The sequence below is a fragment of the Nicotiana tomentosiformis genome, chromosome 10, assembly GCF_000390325.3.
Source record: "Nicotiana tomentosiformis chromosome 10, ASM39032v3, whole genome shotgun sequence".
NCBI classification, from domain to species: Eukaryota; Viridiplantae; Streptophyta; class Magnoliopsida; order Solanales; family Solanaceae; genus Nicotiana; species Nicotiana tomentosiformis.
In genome coordinates, this window is record NC_090821.1 from 71,866,088 (window position 1) to 71,885,819 (window position 19,732).

The 19,732-nt window shown below is 36.8% G+C and overlaps 3 protein-coding genes across 3 annotated transcripts; all 3 read left to right on the plus strand.

The window, feature by feature from the left end:
* The first annotated feature begins 8,855 nt into the window (after window positions 1–8,855).
* On the plus strand, window positions 8,856–12,264 carry LOC104106405 (putative late blight resistance protein homolog R1B-12). Its single transcript, XM_009614949.4, has 2 exons — window positions 8,856–8,992; window positions 9,917–12,264. The coding sequence occupies exon 2, from the start codon at window positions 9,959–9,961 to the stop codon at window positions 12,041–12,043; it is 2,085 nt and encodes a 694-aa protein (XP_009613244.1). The 5' UTR covers window positions 8,856–8,992; window positions 9,917–9,958; the 3' UTR covers window positions 12,044–12,264.
* Window positions 12,265–15,382: 3,118 nt separating this feature from the next.
* On the plus strand, window positions 15,383–19,477 carry LOC104106395 (putative late blight resistance protein homolog R1A-10). The gene is made up of 3 exons (XM_009614941.4): window positions 15,383–15,524; window positions 16,288–18,595; window positions 19,200–19,477. Exon 2 carries the CDS (start codon window positions 16,770–16,772, stop codon window positions 18,588–18,590), a length of 1,821 nt encoding a protein of 606 aa, XP_009613236.1. The 5' UTR covers window positions 15,383–15,524; window positions 16,288–16,769; the 3' UTR covers window positions 18,591–18,595; window positions 19,200–19,477.
* Window positions 16,320–16,742, plus strand: LOC138900380 (putative late blight resistance protein homolog R1A-3). Its single transcript, XM_070187118.1, has one exon. The coding sequence runs from the start codon at window positions 16,320–16,322 to the stop codon at window positions 16,740–16,742; it is 423 nt and encodes a 140-aa protein (XP_070043219.1).
* Window positions 19,478–19,732: the final 255 nt, after the last annotated feature.

Consider the following 19,732-nt stretch of genomic DNA (forward strand, 5'->3'; position numbering starts at 1 on the left):
AACAACTTCACATGGACCCCGGAATGCAAACATGCCTTGAAAGAACTTAAGCGGTATTTATCGAGCCCTCCACTACTTCCCACACCGAGGGCAGACGAACCACTATACCTGTATTTGGTAGTATCGGAAATAGCGGTAAGTGGAGTCCTAGTTCGGGAAGAACAAGGTATGCAATTTCCGATTTATTATGTTAGCCGGACCTTGGGTGAGACCGAAACTAGATACCCTCACTTAGAGAAATTGGCGCTCGCTTTACTAAGTGCCTCTAGAAAGCTAAAACCATACTTCGAATGTCATCCCATATGTGTCGTGACTACTTACCCGTTAAGGAACGTTATGCATAAACCCGAACTCTCGGGCCGCTTGGTCAAATGGGCCATAGAAGTAAGTGGGTACGATATTAAATATCGACCTCGGACCGCCATTAAGTCTCAAATATTGGCGGACTTCATGGCCGGCTTTACACCGACCCTGATACCTGAGGTCGAAAGAGAGTTACTAGTTAACTCAGGGGCATCTTCAAAAATCTGGACCCTCTTTACAGATGGGGCCTCAGACGCCAAAGGGTCCGGACTTGGTATCGTACTAGAGCCACCAACAGGTAATATAATTAGACAATCTATTAAAACTATGAAATTGACTAACAACGAGACCGAATATGAGGCCATGATTGCAGGCCTTGAATTAGCCAAAAGCTTAGGAGCAGAGGTGATCGATACCAAGTGCGACTCCCTCCTTGTTGTAAACCAAGTTAATAGAACATTCGAGGTCAGGGAAGAACGAATGCAGAGATACTTAGACAAGTTACATGTGACATTATATCAGTTCAAAGAATGGACTTTAAAACATGTACCTCGAGATCAAAACAGCGAAGTCGATGACCTCGCTAACCTCGGATTGACGGTCGAAGATAACGAGTTCAATTCAGGAGTAGTCGTGCAGCTTATGAGATCGGTGGTGGAAAAAGGCCACGCCATGATCAATTCAATGAGCCTAACTTGTGACTGGAGGAATATGTATATGGAATATATCAGGACTGGGAAACTACCCTTGGAACCAAAAGAATTGAGGGCCCTACGTACCAAGGCAGCCCGATTTAGCTTATCCGAGGACGGAACATTAGTCAGAAGAATGTTAAATGTCCCGATGGAGATATGTTTAGGACCAGGGGATACCGAATACATTTTGAGGGAAATCCACGAAGGTACCTTTGGAAATCACTCGGGCGTCGATCATTGGTTCAAAAAATAATCAGAGTCGGTTACTACTAGATCGACATGGAAAAAGACGCGAATGAGTTCGTTCGAAAATGCGATGGATGCCAAAGGCATGCTCCGATGATTCATCGAGCAGGAGAGCTGTTACATTCGGTTTTGTTACCATGGCCGTTCATGAAATGGGGGATGGACATTGTCGGCCCCCTTTCCACGGGCGCCCGGTAAGGCCCAATTTATTTTATTTATGACTGAATATTTTTTTAAATGGGTGGAAGCACGTGCATATGAAAAGATCATAGAAAAAGAAGTCATCGATTTTATCTGGGATCACATTATATGTCGATTCGGAATACCGGCCAAGATTGTATGCGACAACGTAAAACAGTTTATTGGCAGCAAAGTAAGCAAGTTTCTTGAAGACCATAAGATCAAAAGGATCTTATCCACTCATTACCACCCCAATGGGAATGGACAAGCAGAATCCACCAACAAAACCATAATCCAAAACCTCAAAAACAGGTTGATCGACGTCAAAGAAAAATGGAAAGAAATGCTACCTGAGGTCCTATGGGCGTACCGTACAACCTCGAAGTCCAGTACCGGATCCACATCATTTTCTTTGGCTTACGGCATCGAAGCTTTAATACCGGTCGAGGTAGGAGAACCAAGCATCAGATTCCGACATACAACAAGGGAATCGAATGACAAGGCTATGAGTACGAGCCTGGAACTATTAGATGAAAGGCACGAAGCCACTCTTGTCCGTTTGGCCGCCTAAAAAATAGAGGATCGAGAGATATTATAATCGAAGGGCTAACCTTCGATATTTCAATACTGGGACTTAGTATTAAGAAAAGTTACACTGAACACCCGAAACCCGAACGAAGGGAAATTGGGGCCGAACTGGGAAGGACCGTACCAAATTTACGGGATCATCAGAAAAGGATCCTACAAGCTCAGAACAATGAACGACGAGCAATTACCGAACAACTGGAATATATCTCACTTAAAATGATATTATTGCTCAGGTACTACACCAATCCTTTCTGCTATTTTTCTTTTTTATATTTTAAATTGACACTTGCAGGCAACTTGCAAAGGATGATATGAGATCCTAGGTCTGAAAGCATGCGTTGCACTCTTTTTCTCTTGAACCGATTTTATCCCAAATGGATTTTCTGGCAAGGTTTTTAATGAGGTAATAAGTAATCATGCTAAATTAGAATCAAAGTCAGGCTACGAACCGATGCCAATGATCATGACAATATTCGAGGCCTCTCATCGGTTAACCTCGAACACTGGGGGCAATATCCTCGGGTATCGAATTTTACATCGGATTTTAAAAGGCATTTCGACTTCGTGATTGAAGGGCCTCGATCAATGGGATTTATTGTAAGGGCCAAACGGCCAAATGAATCATTCCCGCTCAAATCACTCGATCCCTGGCACAAAACGTGTATACATGTATAACTATTATGCATAGGAATAAAAAGGAGACTCTTCTTTACATATACACATCTCGTCTTCAAAAACATCACTTGCATTTTCAAGGAATTTCATACACCTGATCCCCTAAAAATATCGAGCACAATGGCTACCTTAATCCAAGTTCGAACATTCACTACACTCGGGGGTTATGGGCATTGCCCGAACTTAACAGCTAAGGCCATTCCGAGTTAATAACACTCGAGGACATGGAGATTATTTGGCATGCCCAAACCTAACGGCTAAGGTCATTCCGAGTTAATAACACTCGAGGGCATGAAACTTATTTGGCATTGCCCAAATCTAAAGGCTAAGGCCATTCCAAGTTAATAACACTCGAGGGCATAAAACTTATCTAGCATGCCCGAATTAAAAGACTAAGGCCATTCTGAGTTAATAACACTCGAGGGCATGAAGCTTATTTGGAATTGCCCGAACTTAACGGCTAAGGCCATTCCTAGTTAATAACACTAGAGGGCATGAAGCTTATTTGGCATTGCCCGAAATTAATGACTAAGGCCATTTTGAGTTAATAACACTCGAGGGCATGAATCTTATTTGGCATGCCCGAACCTAACGGCTAAGGCAATTCCGAGTTAATAACACTCGAGGGCATGAAGCTTATTTGGCATTGCCCGAATCTAAAGGCTAAGGCCATTTCGAGTTAATAACACTTGAGGGAAGCATGCCCAAATTAAAAGGCTAAGGCCATTCTGAGTTAAAAATACTCGAGGGCATAAAAGCTTATTTGGCAGCGCCCGAACAAAAAAAGATACGACCATACTAATATGGCTCGGAGACGTACGAGACTCGTAACGAAAACAAGGCCTTTTATAAAGCTATCCTTGACAAGCTATAAACCTAAGTTATTATTGGGGAAAAGTTTTCGGTAATACCGAATCCCTACAATGCCTTAACACAAAGCAAAGGCAACGTTTGTTCGAACCTTCGAACGTAACCTAATCATTTCATGCTAAGGCATTTCGACCTTTGTGAATACAAATAAAGCAAATGAAATATTCAAAAAACTATGAAAAGGAAAAGCCTTATATTATATATATCAAAAATTTCTTTACAAAGGCTGAATAGCCTCGATGAATACATTTTACAAAAGGCCGAACGAAACAAAAGACATTACAAAAGATGGAAAGACCCTAAATGGCCTAATATTCATCGGGGGCTACATCATCGCCTATTGGGTCTTCGCCACCATCAGACCCACCCGACTCTGCAGACCCCTCGGAATCCTCCTCGGGATAAGATAACTTCTGGGCCTTGGCTTCGTATATCTTAGCATTCTCGATTTCAACTAATACGTCGAAACTCTGAGAATGTACTCCCTCGAGGGTCTCCCTTCGGGATTGTCACCTCGCATGCTTCACCATGTTTCTCGCTTGTTCCTGAATGGCCTCGACATCAGCCTTGAAATGACCCACTTTATCATCAGCCTCGATTTTGGCCACAACGACCTCTAACTTGGTCGCCTCAAGCTCTTTGGCCAAGGCCTCTTGACCAGAAACAGTCGAAGATAACTGAGAATGGAGTCCCTCAATCGTGTTTGCCTGCATCGCATATTTTCCTTCATAGCCCGAAGCTGAACCTCAGCCGAAGCTAACTACGCCCAGACAGTTTCTTTTTCCGAGACCATGCGGTCCATACTCTTCTTCCATTCACCGGCCTCAGCCTTCACCATATCCACCTCCACCTGGAGCTGCCCGATCTGGTCAAGTCTCTTTTGAGCCTGTAATTTTGGGTCTGTAGCTAGCATGCCTGAATCGTCATCACTAAGATTAAATATTTGTATTACTTGCTCGACCAAACTGGCATGCTCCTTCCGAGCCATTTCTAACTCGGCCTGAATCTTCTCACTAATAAGCTTGTAAATGACCTTATTTTCAGCAAGCTCTCGAATCTCGGCCTCGTGACGCTTGAACTCCTCCCGGTATCGGAAAAAGGCCTCGTGATGAAGCACTGAGGCCTGCAAACACAAAGGAAGATGTTAGGATTATTCATTATTAAATCTAAGTATATAATAAAAGGACATTCGAAGTTACCCTATTCAGCGCCTGTTGAGCTTCGTTGAACAGGCAAGGCGCTTCCACCTCGTTTATTTTTGCTTGATCCTCTTCGGTCACCAAATAACAAAAGGTAACTAGCGATCCCCACCAGGGCAGAAAGAACCCGGACGTCCTCCAGAACGGACATGAAGATTGTACATCTCCGAGTAGGATCGACACTCGGAGCGGGGAACTAGTTCATTAATTTTGGGCTCGAGGAATACTCGATAGCTCCCGAGGACGGTATCTTCCTTGGTACCGGTAAATCGCCCAAACCGGTAACATTCTTAGAAGCAGCAGAATCCAAGTCGTCAAAGAAATTATTGAAAGAATTGGTTGCTCTTTGGTCCCCTTCGCCGAGGTTACCTTTCAATGCCTGGGCCTCGTTTATCATAGAATTTGTAAACGAAGGCGACCCAGAAAGGTCAATCATCCCAAGCGCCTCCTTGGGGACATTATCTTCTGATCGAGATATACCGACCAACATTTTCTTTTTCGACCTCGCTTGATCGGGGCAAATTATTCTCGACCCTCCCGGAGACTTCGACCACTGCTTCTTCTACGACCTCCATAGCTTGAGGCATTTCGGAGTCGCTTCTCACGCGGGCCACTAACTCAGAATCTTCTTCTTCTTCGGACTCATCCCTTAACCGAAGGAGTGAGTCATGAGAGTTCTTGGGCGCTGTCTTTCTTAGGTTTATGCGCCAACCGCTTCCTATGTCTTTTCTTTTCAGGGACTGAGGAACTCAGAGTTTTTCTTCTTTTCTTTTCTTTATCTTGCTTCGAAGTAGAGGGATTGATGAAAATGTTGTCATCGACTGATGGAGGCCTCATCTCGACGTCTTTTGGTAGACCTACAAAGATAACATTGAAAAATTCAGAGATCGATGATGGAAAAATAAGATCGAATATAAAGAAGAAATTCTCACCATGATTACGGGCCTCCCACCGGCCCTTCGAGAGCTCACACCATAAGCGCTCAGAATAAGGTCTTTGTGTCACAATGTCCTCGACCCACACTTTGAGTCGAGGAACGGGATCCGGCATCTGGGCAATAGCTGCATCATCAAATAACATCGATGATAAGGGACAAAAAAGGAAAAGCAATAAGAGAAATCTTAAAGACGAAGTTATACTTAAGATTCATATTCCATTTCTCAGAAAATGGCATATCCGCAGCCGGGATCAAGTCTGAGGTCTTCACTCGAATGAACCGGCCCAACCAGCCCCGATCCCGATCCTCATCGATGCTCGAGAATGTGGCCTTAGTGGCACGACGTGCGAGCTTGATTAATCCCCCCAATAAAGTAGAGGGCTATACAGGCGCATGAGATGGTCGATAGTAAATGGACATCCCTCAAATTTGCTTACGAAGAAACGTAAAAGAATTATAATCCTCCAAAACGAGGGGTGAATCTGCCTGAGAGTCACCTTATACCTTTTGCAAAAGTCTATAATGACTGGGTCTAAAGGACCCAGCGTGAAAGGGTAAGTGTAAACACTTAGAAACCTCTCCACGTAGGTGGTGATTGATTCCTCGGGGGTAGGGATCACAACAAGTTTATTTTCCCAGTGGCAGTCCTCTTTGACCTTATCGAGGACGCTGGCAGTAATGGTATATATGTACCTTAAGACCGGCTCACACCGACCTGGTACCAAGGGGGTGTTCTCAATCTTGAAGTCGGCTTCGGTTGGGCACCCCGAAGGTACAAACGACTGTGGAGGGGGTTCTGGTGTTGGCTCTTCAGTAGCAGCAGCTGTGACATCTCCCGACGGCTTCGAGGAAGAAAGGTTTTCTTTTTGAGGAACAATTTTTGAAGTCTTTGCCATTTTTTTCTAAATTGAGAAGAGAAGAAGACGATGGTGAGAGAAGGGTTGTAACTAGAAGGTAACTTATGAAGAAATTTTGAAGGACTCACAAGGAGGGGAGTTCTTAAGCTTAAATCAGAAAACCAGAAGATGAAAATGATGAAGTTTCTCTTAAAACGCAGAAGAAAGAGCGGGAATGGAAAAGGTTCTTATGAAGGGATTGCAGGGTATTTATAGTGTTCCCAAATGGCAGTTCAAAATACGGCGGTGCACATCCCGAGATAGACGACCATTGACTGACACACATTTAATGCCTCGAAGACTGGACTGACGGGATGTTTCCACTATTCTTATCACTTACGTCATAATTTCATCGTCATGATTTATCGAAGTGAGGACCAGGGGTTCATATAGTTTTTCATCGTTTACTCTCCAAAAAAATGAGGGGACTAACTGTATACAGGTAAAATCGAGCTCGATACTTGATCGAGCATTTAGAACAATAGACCAGGCTCGAATCATCTATTAGAGATCGAAGGCACCGTGAAACCGAGCTCAATATCGAGGTTCGAAACTCGACAAGACCATCATATTTGCCCTCGAGTTTACCGAAGGCACCACCGATCCTGCTTCTAACGGCCTTGAGGAAACGTTTCGCCAACTCATCCGACAAGGATCCATGATTTTCGCTATTAACCAAATTATTATGGCAGAAATCACGAGATTAAGTCAAAAAAGGGACCAATGGTTTACGAAATCAAGGACTTATGTTTTTTATTAAATAATATCTTAAAAGAAAGATCTCCCCAATTTATAAGGGGGACTTGATAATTCATGGGCACACATTGTAACATACTTAAGAGAACAAGATCCTATTTTTTCCAGCTTTGTTCATATTATTCTGGCTTCAATATTATCACATCTAAATTCAAAGAAAATTAACCTTGCAAGGCTTAAGTTGTTCAATCTGTACGGTTTGCCTTTATTTTTTTACTTATTCTTCCATATTAAATCTCATTTCTCACTTTGTATCAAATTAGATCACATATCCTTAAAACCGCGAACAAATTCAATTATTATCCGATTTTGGGGGTAAACATTAGTACAAGTATTTAAGCCTGCACAAAATGTTTTGTGTGTATATATATATATATTACTAAATATAAATAGTTTCTGGCGCGGGCTAAAAGTGAAAAAGTCCAAAATTCTTGCACCATAAAAGAAGTATTTCTACATAGTTCAAAGTTTGAAAATAAGTTTTTAAGATTATCTTATATAAAACTTCAGGTAAAACATGACAATCATTTTTGGATTTGTAGAGCGTAATTCTTCTTAATGTGAAAGCACATTTCACTATTGTGTTGTTTGTGTGGACAAGCCTCAAGACATGATGGGTAAGCTCTATTGATCTTTAAAATTTTTAGTTTATAAATTAATAAAATGACATAATAACCACAAAAGGTAATATGAAGTACATTAACAATTTAAGAAAATTTAAAAGGATCAAAATAACCAAAGAAAATAAAATATGTAGCATTTTTTGTAAATATGAACAATGCAATAGTGTTAAAGTTACTATGAGCTACAATTACTCTTTAAAAGTTAATAATTACTAAACTACATCAGTACTATAATTTAAAATGTTACTTCTTATGACCAGAAAATATAAAATTGCTTGTAAATAATACATAATAAAAGTTCGATAATTTTGAGAGATATAAAGCTCAGATATGAAGACCTATATTAAAAGAAGATGTAAATTTTGGTTTATAACTATTTTCAGAAAAAATATTCAAATAATATTTATCCTCACAATGTTCTCAATTAATAAATATGCAATATAATTAGACATCTCTATTACAACATTACTATATAACAACCATTCACTATTAAAGTCAAGTTTCTTTTGAATTAATTTTCATGTTATATTATAATATATGTTCTTTATAACACAATTTCGCTATAACAACCAAAAAAATTTAGAACAATCGAGACTATTATAGAAATGTTTAACTGTACTATGACTCATTATTTTGAGTTACTCTCTATCTTCATATTTCTATAGATTAATTTAACTTATAAAACCTTTTAGCTCTTAGGCGGGTCCAAGAAAGCCTTTTAAAGCTATATAGAGCTGTAATGAGGCATTTTAAACTTTAGAATCGGATCTGGATTTAAGTTGAGAATCCTGTTTAACGTGTAAGATTAATTTAATATAAGTTTACTTATTTAGTACTATTTATTAACAAGTTGATACCGACACAACCATTTTTTTTAATATAGTAATCAAACTTCTTCAAGATGGAAGTCCACGATATATCTTCTTTGCTATTCTTCCTCTTCATTTCTCTTGCCTGAAATCATAAAGTTAAAAAACACTGGACCAATTTTTCTCTCTGCAACCACTCAACTCAACAATCGAAGGTTAGATTTCTCTTTCGTTATTTCACTTTTGAGCATTTCTTATGTCTGCTTTTACAAGATGCAGTCTACGATGTGATGGTGATTTTCTTTTTCTTTAACAAATCTCCAGATAATTTCCAGTGAAAGTACTTTAATTTTAGCACAAACTGTACATAAATCAACTACGTTTACCTTGATAACAATTAGTAATATTGATTAGTTGCTTAGGTAAGAAAATTGTTACACCAGTACCCACCTTAGTCTTTCTAGCTAAAAAATATCAAGTGTATAAAAATGGCAGCCCGGGGCACTAAGATCCGGGAAAGTACCGGACCACATGTGTCTACTGTACGCAGTCTTATTAATCACTGTATTTAATAGCAGGAGAAAGTTTTCTGGAACATCAAACTTTAAATTTGGTGGAATATTGAAAGAAAAAGATTAAACTTTAAACTTATTAGTGTGAAACTTTTATGTTAATTCCTCTGTTTTTCAGATCTTAGATGTTGAAGATTGTAGCTCTTCAACTTCACAGAAAATATTATTATGGGAAGCCCTTGCATGACATTCGACTTGAAGCAGTACTGGTTATACACTCGCACTACATTGCAATATCAATTAGTACTTGATAGGCTCTAGTGTCCTCACAAATTGGGATTTGGGAGGGAGTGGTATGGGGTTATTCCTCATAGTCAACAACAACAACGACATACATAGTGTGGTTCCACAAGTGGGGTCTGGGGAGGGTGGTGTGTACGCAGTCGCAGATCTTACCCCTAGCTTGTGTAGGCAGAGAGTTTGTTTCCGATTGACCCACTTGATTATATTTTCTTTATTGGTGTGTAGACACATAAGACTTTATATGTGTCATTAGTTTAATTTATATTCTTGTTTCCTTCCTATTATGGAGGCTGACAGAGCTATCATTAATTCTGATGTATGTAGATTATACTTCCAACAATCATAAAGAGGCCAAGTTAATTGATAATGGAATTTGAAGAACTAGTGGGATTTCGTGAATATGTAAATGTTATGATTCGCCAATTGGTGCGCGAGCCTAGAGACCTGGACGTTATCTCGATTGTTGGAATGGCTGGACAAGGAAAAACAGCTTTGACTAGAAAGGTATACAATAATCATTATATTGTTGATCACTTTGATGTTCGAGCATGGTGCTCCATTTCAAAAATATATAATCGGAGAAAGTTGTGGCTTGATATTCTAAAACAAATTAAGGGTGATAAGCGTGATACTGTAGATGATGACTATAGCATAGCTGACATGTTGCGCAAAAGTCTATATGGAAGGAGATATCTCATCATATTGGATGACATATGGGAAGTCAGGGCATGGGATGACTTGCGATTATGTTTCCCTAATACAGAAAATGGAAGTAGAATAATGGTAACAACTCGAGATGTACATGTGGCTATGCATATTAAGCACCATAGTGATCCTTGTTTGCTTCCATTTCTAAAGGACGAAGAGAGTTGGGAATTATTGCAGAAGAAAGTATTTCAAGGAGAAAGCTGTCCTTTGGAGCTACTCAATGTAGGACCACTAGTTGCAAAAAAATGTAACGGATTTCCTATTCTGATCATCATGATTGCTGGAATTCTCTCTAGAAAGAAAGAGGACCCGTCTTTCTGGCTTGAGGTTGCATATGATATAAGTTCTCATGCTTCTGTAGAGGACAGCATGAAGATGATACAATCAAGTTATGACCAATTAGAGGACCATTTGAAGCCTTGCCTTCTGTACATGGGATTGTTTCCTAAAGGTTATGAAATTCCAGTGTCTGATCTGCTGAAGTGGTGGATAGCTGAGGAGTTTGTGCTAGAAGAAACATCAAACAGTTGCTTGAATGATCTTGTTAGAAGAAACCTAGTAATGGTTTCTAAAAGAAGAGCTAATGGTGAAATGAAATACTGCATAGTTCTTGATCAAGTGCGTGAGTTCTGCTTGAGAAAAATTAAAGAAGAAAAGTTCATTGAGTCCATAGTGCCGTATAATTCATGTCAACCTGTAGATTCGGATGTACAAAGGTTATGCATGTATATACATGACACTATGAAAACTGATTACAAGGAAAGGGAATCTTTTGAACAACGTCAAATGCCACTGGAGTTCATTGCTCATCCGAAATTCGGTATATCAGGCTGTAAGAATCTGTTCCCTCTGCTGAATAACTTAAGACTTATTCGGGTGTTGCATTTATTGGATATCTACTTGGAAAATTCTTGGGCTACTGCATTTCAATCACTGACTCAGTTGAGGTTCCTTGCAATTTTTGTCAAAGCATTTGATTTCAAGTGGGTGTCACACCTGCTCCATCTACAGACCTTGCGTGTTCGTTCATCTTATATAATGATATCACCTGCTATTTGGAAAATGGAAAAGTTGAGGCATGTGGATATAAGCGAATTTTCCATTACATTGGAAGAGAATTTTGAAGAATCTTCAGATATTGTGTTACATAACATGAAGACTCTTGGCATGTGCTATATGTCCGTAGCTGACATGACTCCGAGATTCTGGGGGAAGTTTCCAAATCTCGAAGAACTCAGGCTCAACATTGATGAGCTTGGAGATGTTCCTAATAATTCAGGCTCCACATTGACGTGTTCTGATATGTTCCCCTCAAGGCTAAAGGTTTTATCCCTTAGTGACATTTTCTTAACGGAAGAAATAGTTTCAAATATCGCAAGACTTAAACGCCTTGAGACTCTTAAATTATCCGAGATATACTTTACCGGGGAAAAGCACTGGGACCTCAGTGTCAGTGATCACAAGTTCGAGAGACTCAGAGTTTTGAAATTGCATCATGTGTTTATGACTCAGTGGATTTGCTCAGAGGAATCATTTCCCCTGCTTGAAAAACTAGTTATAAAGAGTTGTTCCAAGCTTGAAGGAATCCCGTATAGCTTAGTGTATATTGAAACACTGCAATTGATTAAAGTGATTGACTGTAGCGACTCAGTTGGAAATTCAGCTTTGGAGTTACAAAAAGAAGTAGAAGAACTCACAGGAGATGATGAAATACTCAAAGTTGATATCTCAAAGAAAGACTAAGGTAATTAGGTGGTTTCTTAATTATGTTACATGTGCAAGAAGAAACCAACTTCTTTCCAATGCTTTTGCACCTCTCTGTTGCTTCTAATATGAAAAGCAATTACTCCATTAGTTTGTCTGGATGATTTCAATTTTTCTTTTTAAAGAGTTTTGTGACTTGCAACTGTATCTGATATGTATTGTCTGAAATTCTGCTAATACTATCTGTGTACTTTTGATCCTTCTGTTTGAAAATTTTCATAAATTTTAACTATTTATTAATTAGTAAATCATTCAATTACTCATATTATGTTAAATATATATTTTGTTATTCCATAGTTAAGGGCAATATAATTTTAAAAATAATCTTAATGTAACATATTTCCTATGTAAGGGACAAAACACCCATACAATAATTAATTCAAGTTCAAACATTTTTAATGAAATATAACGATGACCCAAATTAGAATTTGCCCAATAAATGAGAGATAATAAGAAGTGAAATTATGCAAGCTAGTTTCACTTTTGGAAAGCAATCATTTCTCCAGAAAGAGCAATAATCTCTAAAATGATGTAGACCGTATTTTACATTGACTTTTGAGTTATATGTAGTAGTCCTTTCACTTGAAATAAAGAATTTGAAGTTGAAAAATTAATTTGAAGAGAATTTCAAGTGACATAACGGTTTTTTAAGACATCTAATTTTATTTTCATAGTATAATTTATGTCCAAACACAATAATTTTAGATGATGTTTAAATACTCTTCTTCAACTTCAGCTTTAAATACTCATTTTTTTATTTCACTAAAATATTCTCTAAAACGACCCTACTTTGTATATGCCGACTATTACAGTGAGACTTCTTTATAATAGTCATCTTTTATAACAGTATTTCACTATAACAGCCAAGTTCTTTGGAACTAATTTTTCATGTTATATTTTAACACATGTTTTCTATAATAGCACTTCACTATAGTAATCAAAAAATGTCGAAACAAACAAAACTGTTGTAGAGACATTTGACGGTACATTATCCAAACGGCCATTCTGTGTTGGGGAATTTTATATTTTAGGGTTATTAGATCTGAATTTCGAATTAAGTGTTAAACAAAATAGTACTAGTGATTATTTACATAAATTTACTCAGTTAGGGTGTGTTTGGCATAATGGAAAATATTTTTCGTGAATTTTTTTTTTCAAGAAAATATTTTCTTGGAAAACAAGTAGTAATCTTACTCATTTTTCGGTGTTTGGTACGCAAATTCAGAAAAATAACTCCTCAAGAGTATTCATAAATAATTTATATACAATAAACATGAAGCTATAAACTTTCGAACCAACAACCTTCCGAACACACAAATTTCATAAACTTCTGAACCGCTAAACTTTTGAACTCATAAACTGTATAATTTCTAAACCCGCAAACTTCCAAACACATAAACCTCCGAACTCATAACTTTGGAACTCGTAAAATTTAGAGCCTTTAAATTGAAAAATGAAAAAGCCAGAACTGAAAATATTTTTTAAAAAAATAAAAAAATTGCGGGGCCGGACGCGGGGTGGGATGGGTGGTGGGTGGTGCAGAAAAACGAAAATAAATAAATAAATTAAAATACAAAAAAAAAAATTGCGGGGTGGGTGGTGCAGAAAACAGAAAATTAAAAATACAAAAACAAATTGCGATGGGTGGGTGAGTGGTGCAGAAAAATAAAAAAACAGAAAATAGAAAATACAAAAAAAAAATTACGTGGGGGTAGGTGGGTGGGGGAGTTAGAGGGTAGGTGAGTGGCGCAAAAAAAGGAAAAAAAAAATAGAAAATTGAAGTTAGAAGGGTGGGGTTAGATATGAGGGTAGTTGGAGCTTTTGTAAAATATTTTTCTAACTTTTTTAGGAAAGTCATTTTTCTCTAATTTCAGAAAAATATGATATCTAGGAAAATATTTTTTAAATTATTTTGTGCAACAAAAAAGTAAATCTTTCTTCTTTGGTTAAAAACCCAAATGGTCCCTTACACCGCTAGGATCATTTTTGCCTCTATATATGTCCTCCTACACAGTAAGTCCTTAGTATTTAATAAAGGTGGACACATCAAACTCCCATTTGGTCATAAGTTATTTTCACCTCTTTTAAAAAATACTTTGAAAATATTATTTGGTCATAAAAAGTAATCAGTTTTTGGGCAGTTTTTTAAGATGAATTTTTTAAGTTTCGAAAAGTGATTTAGATTAGTTTTTCAAGTTTTCTATTCACACTACTTTAATTTTTTTTCCAGATAAAATATATATCAAAACACAATTTGAACTTCTAAAAAAACAAATTCATCTTATCTTCATAAACTCTTTTTTTCAAGTTTTAACCAAATTTATGTAAACCAACGAAAAGTTAAAATATTCCATGCAACACACTTTGAGCTTTCTGAAGCCAAAATAATGTAACCAACTTTATTCAAATTATTAGTTTATTTTAACTTATGATTATATTTTAATTTTTATAAAATAATTTTAATAAAATAAACTTATCTAATTAATTTTGAATTAAAATAAATCGAACATATATTGTATTGTATTTGAATTTAGAATCTTGTACCATGATATCTTATTTCGTACAAATAACTTTAAGAGTATTTAAGTTATTTTAATATAAAAAGGTGCTTATTAGCATTTTTACCAAATACTTCAGTTGTTTATTATCAGTTTCAGTATTTTTATTTAAACATATAATTGCTTATTTATTAAATAAATTTTAACACTTAAAATACGTTTCAACATTTAATGATTATCAGTTGTCTTAAATCAGCTAAGCCAAACAGGATCTAAGGTAAAGCTGTCTTCGTGGTGGGTAAATGGTAAAGTGACAATCCTCCGTCTCTAATCTTAGAAGCACTTTTTTTTAGTGCTCTTTTACAAAGTTGAAGTATTTGACCAAGCTTTTGGAAGAAAAAAATTACTTTTGAGGAGAATCAGAAGCAGTTTTGGAGAAGTCGAAAAAAGTAGCTTCTCTCAAAAAGTACTTTTTTGAAAAGAACTTTTAAGAAAAATACACTTAAAAACAGTTTTTAAAAGTTTGGCCAAACACTAATTGTTGTTCAAAAGTTCTTTTCAAATTAATTAGCCAAACACAAAATGCTTCTCGCCAAAAATACTTTTGAGAAAAACACTTTTTTAAAAAAAAAAAGCGCTTCTCAAACCAAACCGGCTGTAAGTTTGACGCCTTTAGTCTCTCAGGACCAAATGTGTCCATGTTTTTAAACATTAAGGACCTTTTGTGTACAAGGGAATATATGTAGGACAAAAATAGTACTACTCCTATATATATATATATATATATATATATATATATAGGGACTATTTGGTTTTTTTTTCTCGTCTCAGTCTTTCACAAGATGAAAGTCAACTATCTTCTTTGCTAATCTTCCCCTTCATTTCTGTATGCCAGAAATCATAAAGTTAAAGAACCTTTGGAGTAATCTCTCTCTCTCTCTAGCCACTCTCAACAGTAGAAGGTTAGTTTCTCTTAAAATTTTCTATTTTTTTCCTCCAATTTTTGCTTTTTGCTATTTCACTTTTCATCATTTCTTATGTCTTCTTTTACGAGATCTAGTCTATGCAGTGATGGTGATTTTCTTTTTAATTTCTACCGACGGGTTATAGGTTTTGTAGAGTCGGGTCCTTTTTTGTGTTCCCAGCCATTGTGACTATTTTGTTACTGTGCTGAGAGTCTTTTGTAATGTTTATGTGACAAAATTAAGTTGTATGGATTTGGTGGAAAAAAACATAATCGTGTGACCTTTTACACCTTATTTGGATGGTTGGTATTTCATAATGTATCGTTTTGTATTTGTATTATATTATTTTGTGAATGCAACGTTTGAATCAACAAGAACTTACTAATTACGAAGAAAACGTAAGATATATGGTAGAGTTAAATAGGTTAAAGGATAAATTAAGAATTAACTAATAAGTAAGTGTAAAATGAAAAAGAAAAATAAGTAACGACGCCACGACATCAAATCGGTTGTTACATAAAATGACTCTTTTGGTTTTTATGTAACAACGGATTTAACAATATAATACAATACAATTTAAGTAACAATCAAAACAAACATTGTATTTAATGTAACAATACAATGTGTAACAACCATCCAAACGAGCTGTTATGAAATTTACCTATCTTGTATATAGATCTGTGTTGTGTGATAGTTGATCGATATATTCTTGTTTTCACTACTTCTATGGAGGCTGACAGAGTTATTACCTCTAATGTAGTTTGATTTTACTTCCAAAAACCGCCAATTCACATGAAGAACATAGAGAAAACTGCTGCCAATGCAAACCTTTCCACCCAATGCAGTTTTCCATCAAACAATGAGGAATTTGTGGGCTTTAAGGAGGACATAAAACAGATAATTCAGAAATTGACTGGAGGAACGAAAGAACGGGATGTTATCTCAATTGTTGGAATGGCCGGACTAGGCAAAACGACTTTGGCTAGAAAGGTGTACCACAATCATAATATTGCTGATCACTTTGATGCTCGAGCATTTTGTACTATTTCACAAACATATAGCATCAGGAAGCTATTGGTTGAGATTTTTAAACAAGCCACAGGTGGAAAGCGTGATATCAAAGAGGATGAGGACATCGCTGCTGTGTTGAAGAAGACACTATTTCGAAAGCGATACCTCATTGTATTGGATGATATATGGAACTACAAGGCATAGGAAGATCTGCAGTTATCTTTCCCTAGAATGGAAAAAGGAAGTAGAATAATGGTAACAACTCGCCTTCAAGAGGTTGCTACACAGATTAAGGAGCTCACTGATCCTTATTTTCTTCGGTTCCTAGATGAGAAAGAGAGTTGGGAATTATTGCAAAAGAAGGTATTTCAATGCGAGAGCTGCCCCTTGGAGCTACAGGAAGCAGGATTTGAAGTTGCCAAAAACTGTAAGGGACTGCCTCTTGTGATTGTTTTGAATGCAGGAATTATCGCACAAAAGGAAAGGCAAGTCTCTGTGTGGGAAGACTTTGCAAAGGATTTAAGTTCCCATGGTTTAGAAGAGCAGAGTATGAAGGCAGTTCAATCAAGTTATGACTATTTAGGGGATCATCTAAAGCATTGCCTTCTTTACATCGGATACTTTCCGGAAGACTATAACATTCCAGTGTCTGATTTGCTAAAGTTGTGGATAGCTGAAGAGTTTGTACTGAACATTGACACAGAGAACTTAGAGAAAGCATCTAAGGATCACTTGAATGATCTTGTCAATAGAAGCCTTCTAATGGTTTCTAAAAGGAGATCTAATGGTGATGTAAAATACTGCATGGTTCATGATCTAGTGCGTGAGTTTTGCTTAAGTACACTTAAAGAAGAAGAGTTTAAGCAGCACGTCGTGCCATGCAACTCATCCCAACCTTCATATCCGAAGGATCCTCGGTTATGCATGTATATCCATGACAAGCTTGTTAATCAATTGGAGTTGCATGGATATTCACTGGATAATATTCCATTGGTCGAATCCGAAGAAAAGGAGTATCTGGAGTTCATCGCTCATCCACGATTCTATGCATCAAGATGTATGGATCTCTTCTCTTTACTTGTTAACTTGAGGTTTATTAGGGTGTTGCATTTGTTGGATATCAATTTGGAAAGTGCTTGGGAATTTCAAAGTTCTCCGGCTTCCAAACTGGAAAAACTCACTCACTTGAAATACCTTGCAATTTTTGTCAAAAAGTTTGATTTCAAGTGGGTTTCACACATGAGCGATCTACAAACTTTGCGGGTCCATTCACATCAGCGTATAAAGACATCACCAGATATTTGGAAAATGATGAAGCTAAGGCACGTGGATATAAGTGAATTTTCCTTTATCTGGGATGACAGTGAGCAAGAAGAATCTTCACACACTGTGTTAGGTAACTTAAAGACTTTTGGCAAGTGCCGTATATCTGTAGCTGATATGAATCGGAAGTTCTGGTGGAGGTTTCCGAATCTTGAAGAACTTAGGCTTTCCATTGTTAATTTTCATGATATGCCTAATCATTCTCTGTTTCCTACACCGGAAATTCATAACCAGCTCCAATCTCTTGAAATAAGTTTCCCCATTGGATTCTCCAAATCAATTGGATGGTTTAAATCAGTCTTCCCTTTGAATCTTAAGGTTTTATCTCTTGCCGGCATCTTACTGACAGAAGAAATAGTTTCAAGTATTGCAGCACTACAAAAACTTGAGACTCTCAAATTATTTTTTATACATTTTACTGATAATCCGCAATGGGATGTCACAAAACACGAGTTCAATGCACTGAAATACTTGAAATTAGAGCAAGTGGATATGAATCAATGGGATTCCTCAGAGACGTCCTTTCCCGAGCTTGAGAAACTAGTCATAAAAGATTGTGAACAGCTTGAGGAGATTCCTTCTAGCTTTGCAGATATTGAAACGCTACGATTGATTAAAATGGTCAACTGTAGTAAGTCAGCTGGGGATTCAGCTCAGAGCATTAAAAAAGATGTAGAATATACCCAAGGATATGAGAGACTCCAAGTTCTTATCCCGAAGAATTACTAAAGATGGTAAGTGATTTCATTATTTTGAAATTAACCTGCTTTTTAAAACTATCAGGTCCCTCTTGATATGAACAACAACATTTAGTAACTTACCATCTTGCATCCTTTTTAACTGTATAGCATGTTTAAATTATGTGAGACCTAATTTTGCATTATGTGAATTGTGATGCACACTGCATTGCTTTCATTTCTTTTCCTCCGATATATATATATATATATATACATACTCCCTATATATATACTCCCTCCGTTTCAATTTAGATGACACACTTTACTTATTAGTCCGTTCCAAAAAGAATGACACATTTCTATATTTGGAAATAATTCAACTTTAAACTTTTCATTTTATCCATTTTACTTTTAATGAGAAGTTTTTATAAACACACAAATGTCATGGCCCCACAAAGCTTTTTCCCCTTAAGCTTTTAAGACTACAGTCCACAAGTTTCAAAAGTCTCCCTCTTTTCTCTTAAACTTTGTGCCGAATCAAACTACCTCATCTAAATTCTAAATTGAAACGGAGGGAGTATATATTATGGCTCGTTCAATTTCCTTCATTTTCCTTATATTCTTCTAGATTTATACTTATAGTCCCTTCATTTTTCTATAGGATCCGCTTTCATTTCCAGAACTGAAGAGGCCATAACCATCTGATCAGAGGAGACATCCTATAACAGCTAGCTGTTGATCCATTGCTACATGATTAAAGAGACCAAAGGTGTTGTTTTAATTAAATTATTAGTAGTGTATTGTGTGCCATTTATTTATTAAGGTACATGTATCTAAATTCTTCACATTATAGATTATACAAACTCAGTTTCCTGAACTTCTCATGCATGTATAAAACAATTTCTTAGAGCTAACATTTACATTCTCCTTTTTTTCTTAGCTTTACTTCTCAGATTTTATGCCCGGTTATTCACACGTTTTGTCTACTTTTTTTGACAATCTTGAAATACATGGTTCATCATATTTTTTTTTACTTTTTATTTTACAACTGAAGAGACAATTTTTAATAATTTCTATATAACGTTTTAAAGTTTTCTACTCATTGATACGCTCAACACACATGTCCAGGGACTAGTAATTTGAGAAGCGACATCGAATTGTGCAACAACTCTTAAAGTTATAGTGCAAATAAAT